Source organism: Cnephaeus nilssonii (assembly GCF_951640355.1).
Source record: "Cnephaeus nilssonii genome assembly, chromosome: 23".
In the NCBI taxonomy this organism is placed as follows: Eukaryota; Metazoa; Chordata; class Mammalia; order Chiroptera; family Vespertilionidae; genus Cnephaeus; species Cnephaeus nilssonii.
The window spans coordinates 13281118-13297858 of NC_137094.1; the positions used below are offsets into that span (position 1 = coordinate 13281118).

Consider the following 16741-nt stretch of genomic DNA (forward strand, 5'->3'; position numbering starts at 1 on the left):
CCTGCACCAGGTGGCTCCCTCCTGGCCCAGGGCCTGGCCTGGGGGGCAGGGGAGGCCCTGCTGAGAGCCCAGAAGTTGCCGCCCCAGTTCAGAGTGTGTGCGTGAACCTCAGGCCTCCGCATCCTCCTCTCCCTCCTTCCCTCTCTGGCCTTGGGGGCCGGAAGGGAAAGGGGACCCGTGGTTAGCATCTGTGAGCAGCCACCATCCCACTGGGAAGGGGTGTGAGTGGGGCACCCCCTCCCTCCGCAGCCTCTGATGTAAATGCGTCGTGATTGTGGGGGTGGGTGGGGGGGAATTCCGGCTTGGGGTCCCCGTTCCTGGGCCGCTGCCAGGCGTGAGTCAGCCACAGGAGGGACAGCCCCGGTGACGCATCAGCCGCCATCGCACAGGCCTGGGCTCCTGGCAGGGCGGGTACTTCCTCTAGAGCGGCCCGCCGCCAGCTTCCAGGGGTGGCCATGGCTCCGCAGGACTTCTGTCCCCTGCCTCCCAAAGCGGAGGCTCTGGGGCCCGGCTGGCCTCCCTCCCCGGGGGGGGGGGGGGGGGGTAGGAGGTCCCTGCAGGCAGAGTGTCAGGTCTGCTGGCCACGGCAGACACCAGGGTCTCCCAAAGGGCCCAGCTCAGCCAGAAGCAGCACCCGTATCTGGTCCGGTTGTTACGGATCCAGCTGTCCCCTGGCCCGCCAGGAACAAGGCCCCGAGGCCGTGGTCGGCAAACTGCGGCTCGCGAGCCACAGGCGGCTCTTTGGCCCCTTGAGTGTGGCTCTTCCACAAAATACCACGGCCTGGGCGCGTCTATGTTGAAGACGTGGCGTGAGAAGAAGTTTAAGTTTAAGAAATGTGGCTCTCCAAAGAAATTTCCATTGTTGTACTGTTGATATTTGGCTCTGCGGACTAATGAGTTTGCCGACCACGGTCCTAAGGGAATGAGACACGGCAGGCGAGCTTTGGGACGGGTCTGACCTGGGTCCTGTTGTATTCCGGCCGGGGACTTCTTCCTTTCCGGGGTGTCCTGGGCTGTGGGCCGGGCCCAGCGTTCATTCCTGGCCTCTGTGCACTAGGTACACCCCTCCCCGAGCATGGCAACCAAAGAGGTCTCAAGTGGGACATCGCCCCAAGTCCCCAGAGGGGGGGTGGCGGTGGCAAACATGCCCCCGTGGAAAACCGCTGATAGAATGGGGGGGGGAGGGTGAAAAGAGGGTGAGGAAACATTGAGTACCTGGGGGAGGGCGGGCGGGGTCATGGGGCACCATGCAGATTTGGGACCCGGTGCAGGGAAGGCCCTGTGTGGGCAGAGGCAGTGGTGAGCGGTAGGGGAGCTGCTGGAGGCAAATGTCACACACTCCCAGGGCGACGTCACCTACCCCCGCCCAGTTAGAGGCGGGAGACAGCGCTGGGCGCGGGGGGAGGGCGCATTGCTGGGATAGCGGGCCCGGGGGAGGGAGCTCGGCCCTCCCGCACCCGCGTCCTGCAGCCACGGAGGAGGGGGGCCTCCCTGCTCCCCGGAGGATGGAGGAGGCGCCGGGCAGGGCTGTCTCATCAGCTTCCCAGACCAGGGCTCTGGGAATTTACTGCGGACTCTGCATGAGTTTACCTTTTCAGAAGACCCTCTCCTCAATGCCTGGCGTGTTTTCCCGCAGCTCAGTGCCCGCTGAGAGGGCTCCTGGACCCGGGAGAGCCAGGCCCGTGGCCCCGGGGGAGCAGGGTGTGCGGGAAGGGTGACCCCTAGCGGCTGGATGCGGGAACACACCCGGCAAAGGGGACTGAGAGGGCAGCCGAGAGCCCAGACGGGCAGGAGGAACCCCAAGAGGGTGGGGTTGCCGCCGGCTGCTCCCGGTGCGGGAGGCAGAAGGGCGTGGGGGCAGGTGAGGCAGTGGAGCGCCCGGCGGGATGTGGAACCCGCGAGGGCGGGGCCGATGATGGAGATGGACCGGCTGGGCAGGTGGCCAGCCCGGTGTCTCCTTAGGGACCACACCCACCTCGGGGCTCAGACAGGGCAGCCGAGCTCATCCCCCACGGCCTCTCCGGCCACCCCGCACTTCCATCTCTCCAGTCTGAGGAGGGAAAGGTGGTATTTCAGCGCAGGTTTGCTTTATGTTTCTCTTACGATGCGTGAGGGTGAGCCCCTCTAAAATGTGGGAGACACCACCTTTTCCGTTCTCCCCGGACTCGGCTCTGTCTTTGCCCATTTTTCCACTGAGCCCTCGTTTTCTTCTGTTTCTATGAAGTTTATAGATAACCTTTGGTCTGGGATCCGAGTAACAGATATTTTCCCATTATTTTCGTAGTTTGACTTTGCTGATTGTGAGGGTTTTTTTTTTACCTTTTTTTTTTTTTTTTACTTTGATGTAGTTAAATTCATCATTGAAGAATTCTATGGCTTCCAGGTTACAACTCGGTAGCTGAGCTCCACTCCGAGGTTATAATAGAACTCTCCACTGGTCTCTTCGGGAATGTTTATGGACTTATGCAGATAATTACATTTATAATGTCATCATAATGTCAATATATGACCCTATAAATTAAAATACGTGATATCAGTACATACACATATAATAACTATGCAAATAATACAAAAGTCTAGATTTATCATGCTTCTGTGACTATAATAAAATATATATTTAAGGTAGACGATGTTCAATGTTTGTAGGTAAATATTACCCCAGTTAGAATTTAGCCCTGGGACACGACGGGCTGTAACTTGGTTTTTTTCCAAGTGGCTACTCAGCTGTTCCCGTTCTGTGTGAGAACCATCTCTCTCTCTCCTCATTCCGGCGTGGGGAGCTGTTTCTGGGCCTCTGGTCCGTGCCGTCCACCTGTGTCCTTACGCACAATGCGGCGCTGTTTTAGCTGTTTTAATCCCTCTGGCTTTGCCTGCTCTGAATATCTGACAGGCAGACTCCCTTGCCTTTGAGAATTTTTCTGGCGATGCTTTATGTTCAGTTTTCTCCTATTTATAAACATTAGAATCAGCTGAGTTCCAAATTTTTTTTTAAATCCTCTCACTGTTTTTATTGGGATTGCATTACATTTAGAAACTAACTAAAGAGGAAGTGGCATTTTTATGATGATGACTCTAGCCGAGGGCATGGGCCACTTTTTTTTTTTTTTAAGATATATTTTATTAATTTTTTACAGAGAGGAAGGGAGAGGGATAGAGAGTTAGAAACACCGATGAGAGAGAAACATCCATCAGCTGCCTCCTGCACACCTCCTACTGGGGATGTGCCCGCAACCAAGGTACATGCCCTTGACCGGAATCGAACCCGGGACCCTTGAGTCCGCAGGCCGACGCTCTATCCACTGAGCCACACCGGTCAGGGCTGGGCCACTTTTTAAGTGGGGAAGTGATCGCCAGAAGAGGTACAGCCTTCGACCACTTCCCACCCCTCAGTCTCTTCCTCTCGCTCAAGCTCACCTTTGGCCCCTGTCTTCTCGGACGCCCCTGCCGCCCAGCGGGCTCCTCACTCCATAGCTCCTCGCCCCAGGCCCCGCTGGGTGAGGACAAGGCCCGCGACCACACGGTTCTGGGTCTCAGAACTGAATTCTCCCGTCACCACCAGCTACTGTCACACAAAACACTGTCCCTCAGCCTTGCCTCCGAGCCTCCCCGGCCCCCTCCTGCCCGGGGTGTGGCTCTCAGGCTGGGCCGGGCGTCCAGGTGCAGAGGCGGGACCAGATGCTGACCATCCCGCACACACAGACCTCTGGTGACAGCGCCCGGCTGTGCCCACAGGTGACTGCTGGCTGTTGGCGGCCATCGCCTCCCTCACCTTGAACGAAGAAGTCCTGGCTCGCGTCGTCCCTTTAAACCAGAGCTTCCAGGAGAACTACGCAGGGATCTTCCACTTCCAGGTAACTCCCTTAGGTAACTACCTCACGGGTGGTCCAAGCTTCTCCCCACCGGGCCTGGGTGGGAGCAGGGCCTGGCGGCTGGGGGCAGGGGACAGGGCCTGGGGGCAGGTCCTGGGGTGGGAGCAGGGCCTGGGGGCAGGTCCTGGGGTGGGAGCAGGGCCTGGGGTGGGAGCAGGGCCTGGGGGCTGGAGGCAGGGGGCAGGTCCTGGGGTGGGAGCAGGGCCTGGGGGCAGGGCCTGGGGGCTGGGGCAGGTCCTGGGGTGGGAGCAGGGCCTGGGGGCAGGTCCTAGGGTGGGAGCAGGGCCTGGGGGCAGGTCCTAGGGTGGGAGCAGGGCCTGGGGGTGGGGGCAGGTCCCCTGGTGTGGCTGAGAGCTGGGTCCCCAGTGTTTGCATACACCTGTGAGCAGTGCTGTTTGCAGAGGACAGAGAAACAGCAGAAAGCTCCTGCCTGCTCCTGACTCAGGGCCCTGTGAGGGTGGCCATGGGCCCTGGTTCGGGCAAGGAGGGAGGTAGAACAGGTGCTCAGGGAGTCATTTGGGGGGTTAAAAAGGCCTGAACCCCAGCGTTAAGGAGCTGCTCACTGCCCTTTCACGCTGGTCGATGCGGAATGTCTGTAAAAGCTGAGGGCCGGGCAGAGTGCTGGCGGCGGGTGTGGTTGGGAGGGAAGGCCCAGGCCTCTCGGTGAGGACCTGCCCGCAGGAGGGGGTTTAGAAGGAAAGCTGCGCCAGGTTTTGTAGGGGAAAGGCGGTGTGTGTGTGTGTGGGGGGGTGCAGATGCAGCTGAGGCTCGGGGTCCCCGTGCTGCCCCGGCTGCTCCAGCCCCCCCCTCCCCCCTTGTGCCCAGTTCTGGCAGTACGGCGAGTGGGTGGAGGTGGTGGTGGACGACAGGCTGCCCACCAAGAACGGGGAGCTGCTGTTCGTGCACTCGGCGGAGGGCAGCGAGTTCTGGAGCGCGCTGCTGGAGAAGGCCTACGCCAAGTAAGTGCCCGGCGGTCCCTGTGGCAACGCCAGGCCCCCCTCCCCCCGCCCTGGATTCGGAAAACAGCAGGGACCATTCCCAGGCCACTTTGGAAACAGGCCTATTCTATTGAAGGACTTCTTGGGCCCAAACCGGGCTCTGAATTCGAGGTGATAATGCATGCAGGGCCTGGCCTCGTTACGCAACTGCCCAGTGACCGCTAGGCCGCTGTCGCCGCGGGCGCAGGAGCAGAGCGTGGCGCCGAGTGTGCCGGCCTCGAGAGGGCCTGCTGTGCCCTGGCAGGCCACAGTGCATTTTTAAAAAACATATTTTTATTGATTTCAGAGAGGAAGGAAGAGGGAGAGAGAGATAGAAACATCCATGATGAGAGAGAATCATGGATCGGTTGCCTCCTGCATGCCCCCCACTGGGGATCGAGCCCACAACCCGGGCATGTGCCCTTGACCGGAATCGAACCCGGGACCTTTCAGTTCGCAGGCTGATGCTCTATCCACTGAGCCACACCGGCTAGGGCGCCACAGTGCATTGTTGTCAGCTGAACACAGCAAAGCGTTCTTGCCCGTGGGCCACACCACCCACGGCAGGGGTCTGAGCGGTAGGGAGGTTTGCCCGGAACATACGGGGTCTCTGATCAGAAACGGTTTCCCTGCTCTTCCCAGCTGTGTCCCACCCGCGAGGCCCAGAGCCCAGGCGTCCAGGGTGCAACACTGCCCATCGCCAATGGGACGGCCCACATCAGCCCCCCCCCCCACATCAGCCCCCCCAGAATGGCCTTGTCCTGGCCATGTGGCCTGGGCTCAGTCCATCAGTGACCGGCTCTCAGGTGCCCGGGTCTCTGTTCTTACTGCCCCTGCCAGGGCGGAGGGCCGGGACCCACATACCCCGCGGCGAGAATCTGGCCCTGAGAGCCACTCCTAAGTCACACGCTCCAAGTGCAGAGTTAGCAAAGCCCAGGACGCCCAGAGTCCCCATGCACTGCCTGTGCTCCGGGAAAGCGCCTTCGCTATTGAATTGCTGTCGTTTTTTCAAGCTACAAATGCCAAACAGCTACCTGGCAGACCGCCCCTCTCCGGTCACAAGTAGGAAGGATCAATACGGGAGGTGGGACCAGATAATCAATCACCAGGCCTTCCAACTCTCAGCTTCTATGAGATTTAAAACAAACAAACAAACAAACAAACAAACAACAACACCTTCCAAAGCACCAGGGAAACGGGAGCTGTGGAGACGGTACCTCGCCCTCGTGGGCACCCTGAGTTGGGACAAGGCAAGGAGCACCTGAGCAGAGGGTCCCTGGGGCGTCCAATGAAGGCACCCAGGGGTTGCTAGGCAACAGCCAGGCTGCATCCAGAAGGGGAAGCACGGCACCTCTTCCCCTCCCGCAGGATTAACGGGTGCTACGAAGCGCTCTCCGGGGGCGCCACCACCGAGGGCTTCGAGGACTTCACGGGGGGCATCGCCGAGTGGTACGAGCTGAGGAAGGCTCCGGCCAACCTGTTCAGGATCATCCAGAAGGCTCTGCAGAAGGGCTCTCTGCTGGGCTGCTCCATCGATGTAAGTGACCCCCCCCTCGCCGCCCCCCCCACACCTCACCCCCGCCCGCTCTGGTCTGGTCTGGTCTGGTCTGCTCTGGCCGCAGTGAGCCCCCAACAGTGCCCCAGGGAACCCACTGCCCCAATGTGCCACTCTAGCCCAGCCCCGTCCACCTTAGCGAGCATCACCTGGAACCCAGGGGTTGCTAGGCGACAGCCAGGCTGTCTGGGGTACAACTTGAAGGGGTGAGGGTACCTCCAGCCCTTCCCTCTCCAGCCCACTTTGCACTCTCAGCCTCCTGTGAGTCACCACCCCAGACCACAGGTCCCCTTGGAGCCCCTGCCCTCTGCTGGACCGCCCCCGTCCCCCCCCCCCCCCGCCCCCCATCTGCAGGGCCCGTGCCTGGAGCTCAGCAGGCTTCCCCTTCACTGCCCCGGGGTTCATGGCTGAGGGCGCTAACCCGTCCTCATACTAGCCTGGCGGCACCCCTCTCCGTGGCGTGTCCTACCCCGCCCTCCCGAATCTGCAGAAACCTGTGCACGCACCTTGCACAGTCCGCGCAGGTGCCCACTCCCCAGGGCGCTGTTGCCGGCAGCCTGGGCTCTGCGCGGAGGGGGCGGAGGGGGCGGGCGGCTCCAGGTGCTGGGCCACGCCCCCCGCGGGCCACGCCCCTGCGGTAGTGGGGCCGCATCCGAGTCCCAGTGAGCGATGCGGGGAGGGATGGGGGCCGGCAGGGGGCGACCGCCCGGCTGATCCCCCGCGTTTCCAGATCACCAGCATCGCGGACTCGGAGGCCATCACGTACCAGAAGCTGGTCAAGGGGCACGCGTACTCCGTCACCGGCGCCGAGGAGGTAGCGCCCCGCGGGGCTTTGCAGGGGGTTCTCTCCCGAACCCAAAGGCCAAAGCGCCCTTTTGGCTGTGACGGCCCAGGGCGGGGCCCCCGAGTTCCCGCCGTTGTTTTCTGAATAGGCCTCGCGTTCCTGCGGTCCAGACAGGACTCACCGGGCGTCCTGGCCGGTCCCTTCCCGAACCTCCGTCCCCCGGGGCTGCCCCCTGCCGCCCTCCTGCCCTCTGCTGCCCCCTCCTGCCCTCTGCTGCCCCCTGCCGCCCTCCTGCCCTCTGATGCCCCCTCCTGCCCCCTCCTGCCCCCTCCTGCCCTCTGCTGCCCCCTGCCGGCCGCAGGCTCCGAGCCCGGCGCTGGGATTTGACTTGGTTTTAGAAGCACCTTCCTCTCAGGGGCCCGCTAACAAGAAAGGACACTTTCCTCTGTTTAGTGTTTCACACTCTCAAGGGCTTTCGCTCCGTGTGCAAACCTGGCGCTGCCTCTTGCCAGCTGTGTGGTCCGAGCGAGTCACTTAAACTCTGCCCCCTTCGTTTCCCCATCTTGAGATTAGAGAGAATGATATCCATTGTAAGGTTGTCACGGTGATTCAGTCGCGTTACTATGCATCAAGTGCTCAGACTGACTGTGCCTGAAACATTGTCTCTCAGTGCCTAGCTGTACTTGCTGCTGTTGTTGTTATTATTATTATTATTATTATTATTAAACATTCTTCCACTGTTAAACCCAGACTAGGCCCCAGGTCTTTCCTGTATGCCCAGAGGTTTTCTCTTTACCTTGAATTTTTGTTTTATCCTCCCCGCCGCCCCCGACGCGTATCTTTTTATTTTGAAGATTTCGGGTCTGTAGAAAAGTTGAAAGCAGAGTATAGTCAACCACCAAGGCCACTTCCCTGGATTCAGCCATTGCTAAGGCCCTGCCCCGTCTGGCCGGCCTCCCTGTGGTGGGTCCTCTTTTCTGAGCCATTGGAACGTAACTCGAAGATGTCACGACACTTCAGTTCTCTGCCATAATCCCGGTGCTTCTGTCAGGCCCCAGAAAACAAACACTAACTCAACAACAGCACCTCCTATATACTCCACGTGTATGTCTCCCCCAAATATCCTTTATAGAGTGCCCCCCAGCCAGGACTCAATCAACAGCCATGCACCCACTGCTTATCACCAGCTTCCTGATCTCCTGTGACACACGCATCCTTACAGCCAGTCAAACTGAGGTTCAGAGGTCAAGGGTCCACGCAGACTCCAGAATAAGCGCCGGGTCCTGAGAGCCGTCACAGCTGGGCAGCAGAGGGCCCCCCGCCTTTTTGTGGATCGCCCCCCTCCGCCCCCTTATTGCATGGACTCAACCCCCTTGGCTCAAGGAGGCGGCTTTGGGCCCGAGAACCCCCAGGCCTGGCTTGAACTTGACCCCTCCCTCCCCTGCTGCAGGTGGAAAGCCGAGGAAGCCTGGAGAAACTCATCCGCATCCGGAACCCCTGGGGAGAGGTGGAGTGGACCGGGAAGTGGAATGACAAGTGAGGAGCGCAGCTGGGCCTGAGCGGGGGCATGCTGCTAGGAGGCTCGGGGAAAGAGGGGGTGCAGCTGGGGCTTGGCGGGTGCATGCTGCTAGGAGGCTCGGGGAAAGAGGGGGTGCAGCTGGGGCTTGGCGGGTGCATGCTGCTAGGAGGCTCGGGGAAAGAGGGGGTGCAGCTGGGGCTGGGCAGGTGCATGCTGCTAGGAGGCTCTGGGAAAGGGGGGGTGCAGCTGGGCCTGGGTGGGTGCATGCTGCTAGGAGGCTCTGGGGAAAGGGGGGTGCAGCTGGGGCTGGGCGGGTGCATGCTGCTAGGAGGCTCTGGGAAAGGGGGGGTGCAACTGGGCCTGGGCGGGTGCATGCTGCTAGGAGGCTCTGGGGAAAGGGGGGGTGCAGCTGGGGCTGGGCGGGTGCATGCTGCTAGGAGGCTCTGGGGAAAGAGGGGGTGCAGCTGGGGCTGGGCGGGTGCATGCTGCTAGGAGGCTGAGGGGAAAGGAGGGGATGCAGCTGGGGCTGGGCGGGTGCATGCTGCTAGGAGGCTCTGGGGAAAGAGGGGGTGCAGCTGGGGCTGGGCGGGTGCATGCTGCTAGGAGGCTGAGGGGAAAGGAGGGGAAAGGAGGGGGATGAGCCCCGAGAGCACGGGCCACGCTGAGTGGGGCCCACGGGGCAGGTGGTCTCTCTAAGACGCTTTTAACCAGCGCATCCCAGCCACCGGTGCCTTTTATAAGGCCCAGGGCTCCTGTTGGTGCTCATTCCTTTCATCCTCCCACGCGTCACCCCTCCCTCCTTGGGGGAGCCTTGGGGAGAAGTCATGGGTCGCCCTATATTAGTTTCTAACGCGTCTCCGGGGCTTGGTTTCCCAGCTGCCCGAACTGGAACACCGTGGACCCAGAGGTGAGGGAAAGGCTGACCAGACGGCATGAAGACGGAGAATTCTGGTGAGATGACCAGGGGCTTTGGGGAAGGCGGGGTCTGCCCTGCCATCTCTATAGAAAATCAGTGAGATTATCGTGGCGAGGGCCCCGGGGCCTGGGATCCGGGTTTGTAGTTTTAAATCATGACGAGACCCTGAACAGAGAGACGCCCTTCCTTCCGGTGATTTCAAAACTCTCAAAGCTCTTCAATTTGTCCCTCTCCACCGCGGGGGGCGGGGGCTTCAGAGCTGAGCAGGTTCCGGGGGGCAGCAGAGCGGCCTGCAGTCAGGTTCAGATCCCAAGAGAACACAGGGCACCTCTTAAAACACCTTAAGAAACCGGTCCCTGGACCCTGGCTGGTTTTCTTCAGTCGTTAGAGCATCAGCCGCAGACTGAAGGGTCGTGGGTTCGATTCCCGTCAAGGGCATGTACCAGGGTTGCCAGCTCCATCCCTGGCCCCGGTCGGGGCGTGTGCGGGAGGCAACCAATCGATGTGTCTCTCTCACATCGATGTTTCTCTCTGTGTCTCTCCCCCGCCCTTCCACTCTCTGTAAATATCAATGGGAAAAAGTATCTTAGGGTGAGGATTAACAAAACAAAAAAAAAAAAAGAAAAGAAACTGGTCCCGCAGCTCAATAGACCTACACGCGTGTGTGTGTGTGCGCCATGCTGGCCACCTCCTTCTGCAGGCAACCTGCCGTTTACCGAGCGCGTGCCTGGGTGCCGTCTCGTTTCATTCTCTGGGGCTGGGGGCTCCCCTGGCTGCTCTGCCTGGCCCGGTCAGGATGCTGGGTGTGCCCCCTTGTAACCCCGATGCCCCTCCTTTGCCAGGATGTCCTTCAGCGACTTCCTGCGGCAGTACTCCCGCCTGGAGATCTGCAACCTGACTCCCGACACGCTCACGGCCGACAGCTACAAGAAGTGGAAACTCACCAAGATGGACGGGAACTGGAGGCGGGGCTCCACCGCGGGCGGCTGCCGCAACTACCCGAGTAAGGCCCCCCTCACCCTACCCCCGTGCACATCTCAGCTCCCACCCCTGGGACCCTCTGCCTGCCTTGTCCCTGCGTCTCCGTGGCAACACGTCCCTGTTTTCCCAGCCCCATCACCTCCTGCACTCACCTGCCTCCCGCCCAGGCGGGACCCACGCCTGGCTGTTCCCGTGATGCCCTCGCCACGCCCCGGAGTCCCTGTGCCACGGCCTTCCACCACACCCGCGAGGCAGCGCTCAGTCCCACTTCGTGCCTGTGGGCCTCGTTAAACATAAAATGTTTTTATTGATTTAGAGAGAGAGGAAGGGGGAAGGAGAGAGATAGAAACATCAATGGGCTGTCTCCTGCACGCCCCCTACTGGGGATGGAGCCCACAACCCGGGCATGTGCCCTGACCGGGAATCGAACCAGTGACCTCTTGGTGCATGGGTCAATGCTTAACCACTGAGCCGCACCAGCCCTGCTGGGAGGGAACCTCATCCCCTGGGCATGTCCAGACCCTAGTTGTTGCCCAGCAACCCCAGTGCCCAGTTCACTCAGCAGATGCTGATGGGCCCTGCTCAGACGGGTGAGGGCTGACTGCTCATCTGGCCCGCCCTCCATTGGGTCTCCGGCTCTCCTGCCTCGATGGCCCAGCCTCCCCTCCCCTGGCCCCTCAGAAAGGACCTAGTCATGTTGGCATCTGCCCCGCGTGGCGCACAGCCGGGCGCTGGGAACACCCATTGTCCCAGTCACCTTCACGGCCAGGTCCGGGGGCAGGGCCTCGATGATCGCCTGCATCTCTAAGATGCGGGCGCCGAGGCCGGAGAGGTCACGTGACTTGCCCGAGGCTGCTCAGCTGGCTGGGATTTGAACCCGCCGTCTGGCGGTGGATCCGTGCTCTGAGTCCTGTGGTGCAGGTCCCGGTCCCACACTGACGGTCTGTCACCAGCGAGGAACCTGGGCTCCCGGGCCTCCCCTGGCCCCAGAGCCAGGAGTCGCCGGGGACCAGCGGGCCGGCACCTCTGGCTCTGGCTTCCAGCCCTCCCCTCCGGTGTGCAGCCCCAGGTGGCAGCTGCAGGGACACGGCCGGCCCAGGCCGCTGGGTCAGGGGCCACCGCGCTCACGGCCCAGGCAGAAGTGCACTGAGCTCTGTGGGCCAGGCAGTTGCCGTGGCGACTACTCCCTTCACTGCCGCAGCCGAAAGGAGGCGGCCGCACGTAAATGCGTGGACGTGGCCGTGCCCCTGTAACCCTCCATCTCCAAGCCCAGGCCGCCACTGCCTGCGGAGCCAGGCTTGGCCAAGCCCGCCCTGGGGACGCCTTCATTCCCACAGTTAGCTTTATTCCCTTAGGGGAGGGGAGCCATCGGCTCCGATGTCCTTTTTTTTTTTTTTTTTTTAATATATTTTATTGAGTTTTTACAGAGAGGAAGAGAGAGGGATAGAGAGTTAGAAACATCGATCAGCTGCCTCTTGCACACCCCCCACTGGGGATGTGCCCGCAACCAAGGTACATGCCCTCGACCGGAATCGAACCCGGGACCCTTCAGTCCGCAGGCCGACGCTCTATCCACTGAGCCAAACCAGTTTCGGCTCCGATGTCCTTAATCATGAATGAATCTAGGTCCCTCCTGGAAAGGGGTGTGGAGGTGGGGAGGGCAGACACCTGGGCGGGGGTGGGTGGGCAAGGGGACACAGAACAGGGGTGTTCCTGGCGCCTGGGTTCCCCGAGTCTCCTCAGCCAGGCCCACCCGCGACCTCTAATCAGAGCTGGGAGGGGGGGGACCCCCAGGGTCCAGGTGAGAAAGCCGACCTCCAGGACAAGCCAGGCTGGGCAAGCGAGAGGGAACCGCAGGGAAGTTTCTAGCTTAGGTCCCGAGGGACTCAGACAGCCCCCCATCGCTGGGGCCCACCAGTCCCACCTCCGTGCTGGTCCCCCTGCCCAGGCTCTGCCGCCGGCCCCGCCCCTCCACCCTCCGCCCCCAGAGACAAGGGCAGAGCCCCCCCCCCCCCCCCCCCGCACCTGCTCAGGGCCGGGCTGCGGGCCTGGCCTGACCCGACCGCCCTCTGCACAGACACCTTCTGGATGAACCCACAGTACCTCATCAAGCTGGAGGAGGAGGACGAGGACCAGGAGGACGGCGAGCGTGGCTGCACCTTCCTGGTGGGGCTCATCCAGAAGCACCGGCGGCGGCAGCGCAAGATGGGCGAGGACATGCACACCATCGGCTTCGGCATCTACGAGGTGCGTGGGGCGTGTGGGGGGGCGGAGCAGCTCCTCCTTCGCTCCTCTCAGCCCCGTGAGAAAGCCCTCCCCCGCCCCCAGAACTGGAGAGGGGACCCCAGGCCGGGGGCCGTGGCCCAGGAAGAGCTCAGCCAGGGTGAGGTGCCTGCAGCTGCTCTGTGTCACCCGAGGGTCCGAGCCCTTTCAAATGCCCTCCTGTCCCTCCTCACGTCCCCCTGGCCTGCCACTCCGGTTGGTCCCCCCAGTTTCTAAGAACAGAGGCGCTAGGCTGAGAACAGCATCCTGGGCCACGTGAGGAAATGCTGAGGCCCAGATGGGGTGCGGCTGCTCGGGGCCAGCAGAGCCGCTGGATGGGGAGCAGGTGGTCCCCTGGGGCCTGTCCCCGCAGACACACCCACAGCCCCAAAGTCCGCCTGCTTTCCGCACCCGAGGAAAGCCCAGCTCAGCGCAGCCCGGGCCAGCCCGGCACAGCCACCTCTCCTCTGGGCGGGGCGGGCAGAGACCTGACTGACCCCACACGCTGGGCCCTGGTCACCCCTCCTCCTCCTTTCTGCAGCGCAGACCAGCTTCTCACAGCCTCTGGCTGCAGAGGGAGGAAGGGGGGGGGCAGAGAAGAGGGGGGCAGCTGAAGTGGGTGCACGTGTGTGTGAAGGTGGGACCCAGTGGGGACATGTGCCCATCTCCCCGTCTCTCCCGGCCCCACATCCAGTGAGCCCACCTCAGCAGCCCGCCAACAGCCATGGCGGGAGGGGTATTTACACCAGGGAAATGGGCAGATACTATAAATCAGGACTCCGGCCCTGCCCCAAGGGGAAAGCTCTGGGACAAACCTGGGTGGTCATTTGGCCCCATTTTAGAGATAAGAAAGCTGAGGCCAGAGAGGGGAATGAGCTGGGCAAGGCAATACGGACTGGATGTGGCCGACAGACACCTCGAGCTGAGGCGGGCAGGCCACTAGCCGGGAATGCACCCGCCGGCCAGGCTGCCTGCTGGCTTCCTCCTGCCCGGGGCCCTGCACTCCCTGGTAGGAGGCGGGTGTGGCTTCGCCATGGCCGACTGGCTGATCTTAGCACCAAGCCACTTCAAAGCTCCGTGCCTCAGTCTTATGCTCCGCACAATGGGAATGGTGCTCATGGCTGATCGGCGTTATTGCCGGGCATGCGGTGGTTGAGTGTGGGATGGTTGAGTGTGGGGTGCGATGCCGTTACTAGGGCTGCAGCTACAGAGGCGGGAGCGCCAAGGCCTCAGTCCCCGCGGCGGCGTGCCCGTGCACACCCGGCCGTCGGAACTAAGTGTGGGCTTCTCTCTCTGCAGGTCCCGGAGGAGGTACGTCTGGCACGCGTCAGCCCCCAGCCCTGGGGCTCAGGTTCGCCGACACGTAAACGGCTGAGACTGTCGGCTCGGGGTCTTGTGATGCGTGGCGGGGCTGGTCCCTGGCCCCTCGAGGACCCTGGCGAGGCGGCTCAGGGCCCCGGTCCTGTGGGTGTGAGCTCAGCGTGGGGAGCCTCAGGCTGCCCGCCCCAGGCCGGCACAGGCCAGGCGTGGCTGAGTTCTGGGCGGAAGATCTCTGGTCCTGGGGCCACAGGAGGCTCTTCCCGAGCCCTGTGTGTCCTTAAAACGAGCCTGAAGGCCCGGCCAGTGGGGCTCAGTGGCTGGGTGCCGACCTATGAACCAGGAGGTCACGGTTCGATTCCCTGTCAGGGCACATGCCCCGGGTGCAGGCTCCATCCCCAGTGTGGGGTGTGCAGGAGGCAGCTGATGGATGATTCTCTGTCATCATGGATGTCTCTATCCCTCTTCCTCTCTGACATCAATAAACATATAGTTTAAAAATGAGCCTGAAGGGAAGATGATGTAGGCCTGGACCGGAAGCCCAGCTTCCTGCCACGTGGACGCTTAACGTCCCTGAGAGTCACTTTGGGGCACGTGAGGTCCCGGAGCAGGTGCCTCGGAGGCCTCAGTGGGCGTTGGTCGGTCGCGTTGGCAGGAAGTCGCTGTTTCCCTTAAACGAGGCCGACGTCACCCCTGTCATCCTCCCGTCGCGAGAGCGACAGCGACATGGAGGTGCGGCCCGGCCCGCCCTCCACTCCCACCTGTTTCCGTTTACTCACCAGTTGTCCGGACAGACCAACATCCACCTGAGCAAGAAGTTCTTCCTGACGACCCGGGCGAGGGAGCGGTCGGACACCTACATCAACCTGCGCGAGGTGCTCAACCGCTTCAAGCTGCCGCCGGGCGAGTACGTGGTGGTGCCGTCCACCTTCGAGCCCAACAAGGACGGGGACTTCTGCCTGCGGGTCTTCTCGGAGAAGAAAGCCGACTACCAGTAGGTCCCCCGCCGCCGCCCCTCCCTTCCGTCCGGCCCTCCCTTCCGGCCCGGCCCCGGCTGGGCTCCTGCCTCTGAGCGTCAGGGTCTTCGTTTGCGACACCCGCCTGCTCCGAGGGGCCCTGGGGGGTTGCTGGATGGAAGAACTTCAGTGTTAAACTCGGGGGAGCAGGGGAAACGGCCCCTCGGAGGACGTCCGTCTGGTTAGACACGGTGGTCATGGAGCAAATTGCCGAATCCGATTTCGCAGAATCATCACGTTATTTTCAGTTTGATGGCCTGTGTCAGACTAGCTGCTCACATGGTCCCATCGTGGGGAGAAACCTGGGGAGCCTCAACCCCTCAACTCTCCTGCTGTCCAGGGTGAACGCCCCTCACCCCCAAAGGTGTCTAACTTCCTGGCCCCAGGATGTTCACCCTGATTCCAACCGCCAGCACCAAGAGGTCCCTTAGCCCAGTGGTCGGCAAACGGCGGCTCGCGAGCCACATGCGGCTCTTTGGCCCCTCGAGTGTGGCTCTTCCACAAAATACCACGTGCAGGCGCGCACGTACAGTGCGATTGAAACTTCGTGGCCCATGCGCTGAAGTTGGTTTTCGGCCTGGGCGAGTCTATTTTGAAGAAGTGGCGTTAGAAGAAGTTTAAGTTTAAAAAATTTGGCTCTCAAAAGAAATTTCAATCATTGTACTGTTGATATTTGTCTCTGTTGACTGATGAGTTTTCCGACTACTGGGTTAGGACTCTCGGGGGCCTAGTTTAAGATCATGGGGCCCAAGGAAGACCCCCCTGAGCGGAAGTGCCCTCACCCCGGAGCAGGACGGTGCCCGGATACACTGACCACGGCCGCGCTCCAAGTAGAGTCACCCACGGGCTCCGCACGGCCTGCCCGCTGCGGCTCGGGAGCCGGCAGGCAGCGGCGTCTGCCGGGGGGTCTCAGAGTGGAAGATCCACGGGGCCGAGGGTATTTTAATGGAATCCAAAAGCGGTTCCCGAGGCCGGGGAGTGAGCTGTCCGAGCACCGGCTCCGTGGGGGGCGGGGGGGGCGGGGTGCTCTCTGATGACCACAGCCCAGCAAACAAATGAGCAGGTCTCACTCTCCCAGCTGTTCGGCCATCGCTCTCCCTCGGGGCATCTCGCCACGCAGGGGACGGGCGAGGACCCAGGGAAGTGAGAACTCCGCCTGCCCGCCCCTCGCTGGGCCTCACGTCCCCCTGCCAGCTGTCATTTCTGCAGCGCGTCCCCCGCCCCACGCCCCTCCCAGTCACACGCAGCTCCCTTCTCTTCCAGGGTTGTCGACGACGAGATCGAGGGTGACTTTGAAGAGGTACGTGGGCCACCCTGGGAGCGGAGGGGCAGAGAGGAACCCCAGGGTGCGGGGGTCACAGCTGGAAACCGAGGCCTCCTTCAGCACCACCACCCTCCCCACCCCCCGCTGGGGCGAGTGAGCCCAGGTGCGCATCGGGGGCTGTGCAGGACGGGCCCGGTGCTGTGCTGATGATCAGCGTGAGATTCTCGCCACCTCCCTCCCTGGGCCTCGCTGTCCCTGTAAAATGGAAGTGATTCAGTGAC

At 61.9% G+C, this 16741-nt stretch overlaps 1 protein-coding gene across 1 annotated transcript in view; it reads left to right on the forward strand.

Moving 5' to 3' along the window:
- CAPN2 (calpain 2) overlaps positions 1-16741 on the forward strand; it is a 39096-nt gene that overhangs the window by 11461 nt on the left and 10894 nt on the right. The window contains exons 3-13 of the mRNA XM_079763727.1: positions 3733-3851; positions 4695-4828; positions 6215-6383; positions 7132-7215; positions 8636-8721; positions 9581-9655; positions 10463-10623; positions 12679-12848; positions 14163-14174; positions 14963-15174; positions 16460-16496. Of these exons, the coding sequence (XP_079619853.1) occupies positions 3733-3851; positions 4695-4828; positions 6215-6383; positions 7132-7215; positions 8636-8721; positions 9581-9655; positions 10463-10623; positions 12679-12848; positions 14163-14174; positions 14963-15174; positions 16460-16496 (1259 nt within the window). The remainder of the gene's footprint in view (positions 1-3732; positions 3852-4694; positions 4829-6214; positions 6384-7131; positions 7216-8635; positions 8722-9580; positions 9656-10462; positions 10624-12678; positions 12849-14162; positions 14175-14962; positions 15175-16459; positions 16497-16741) is intronic.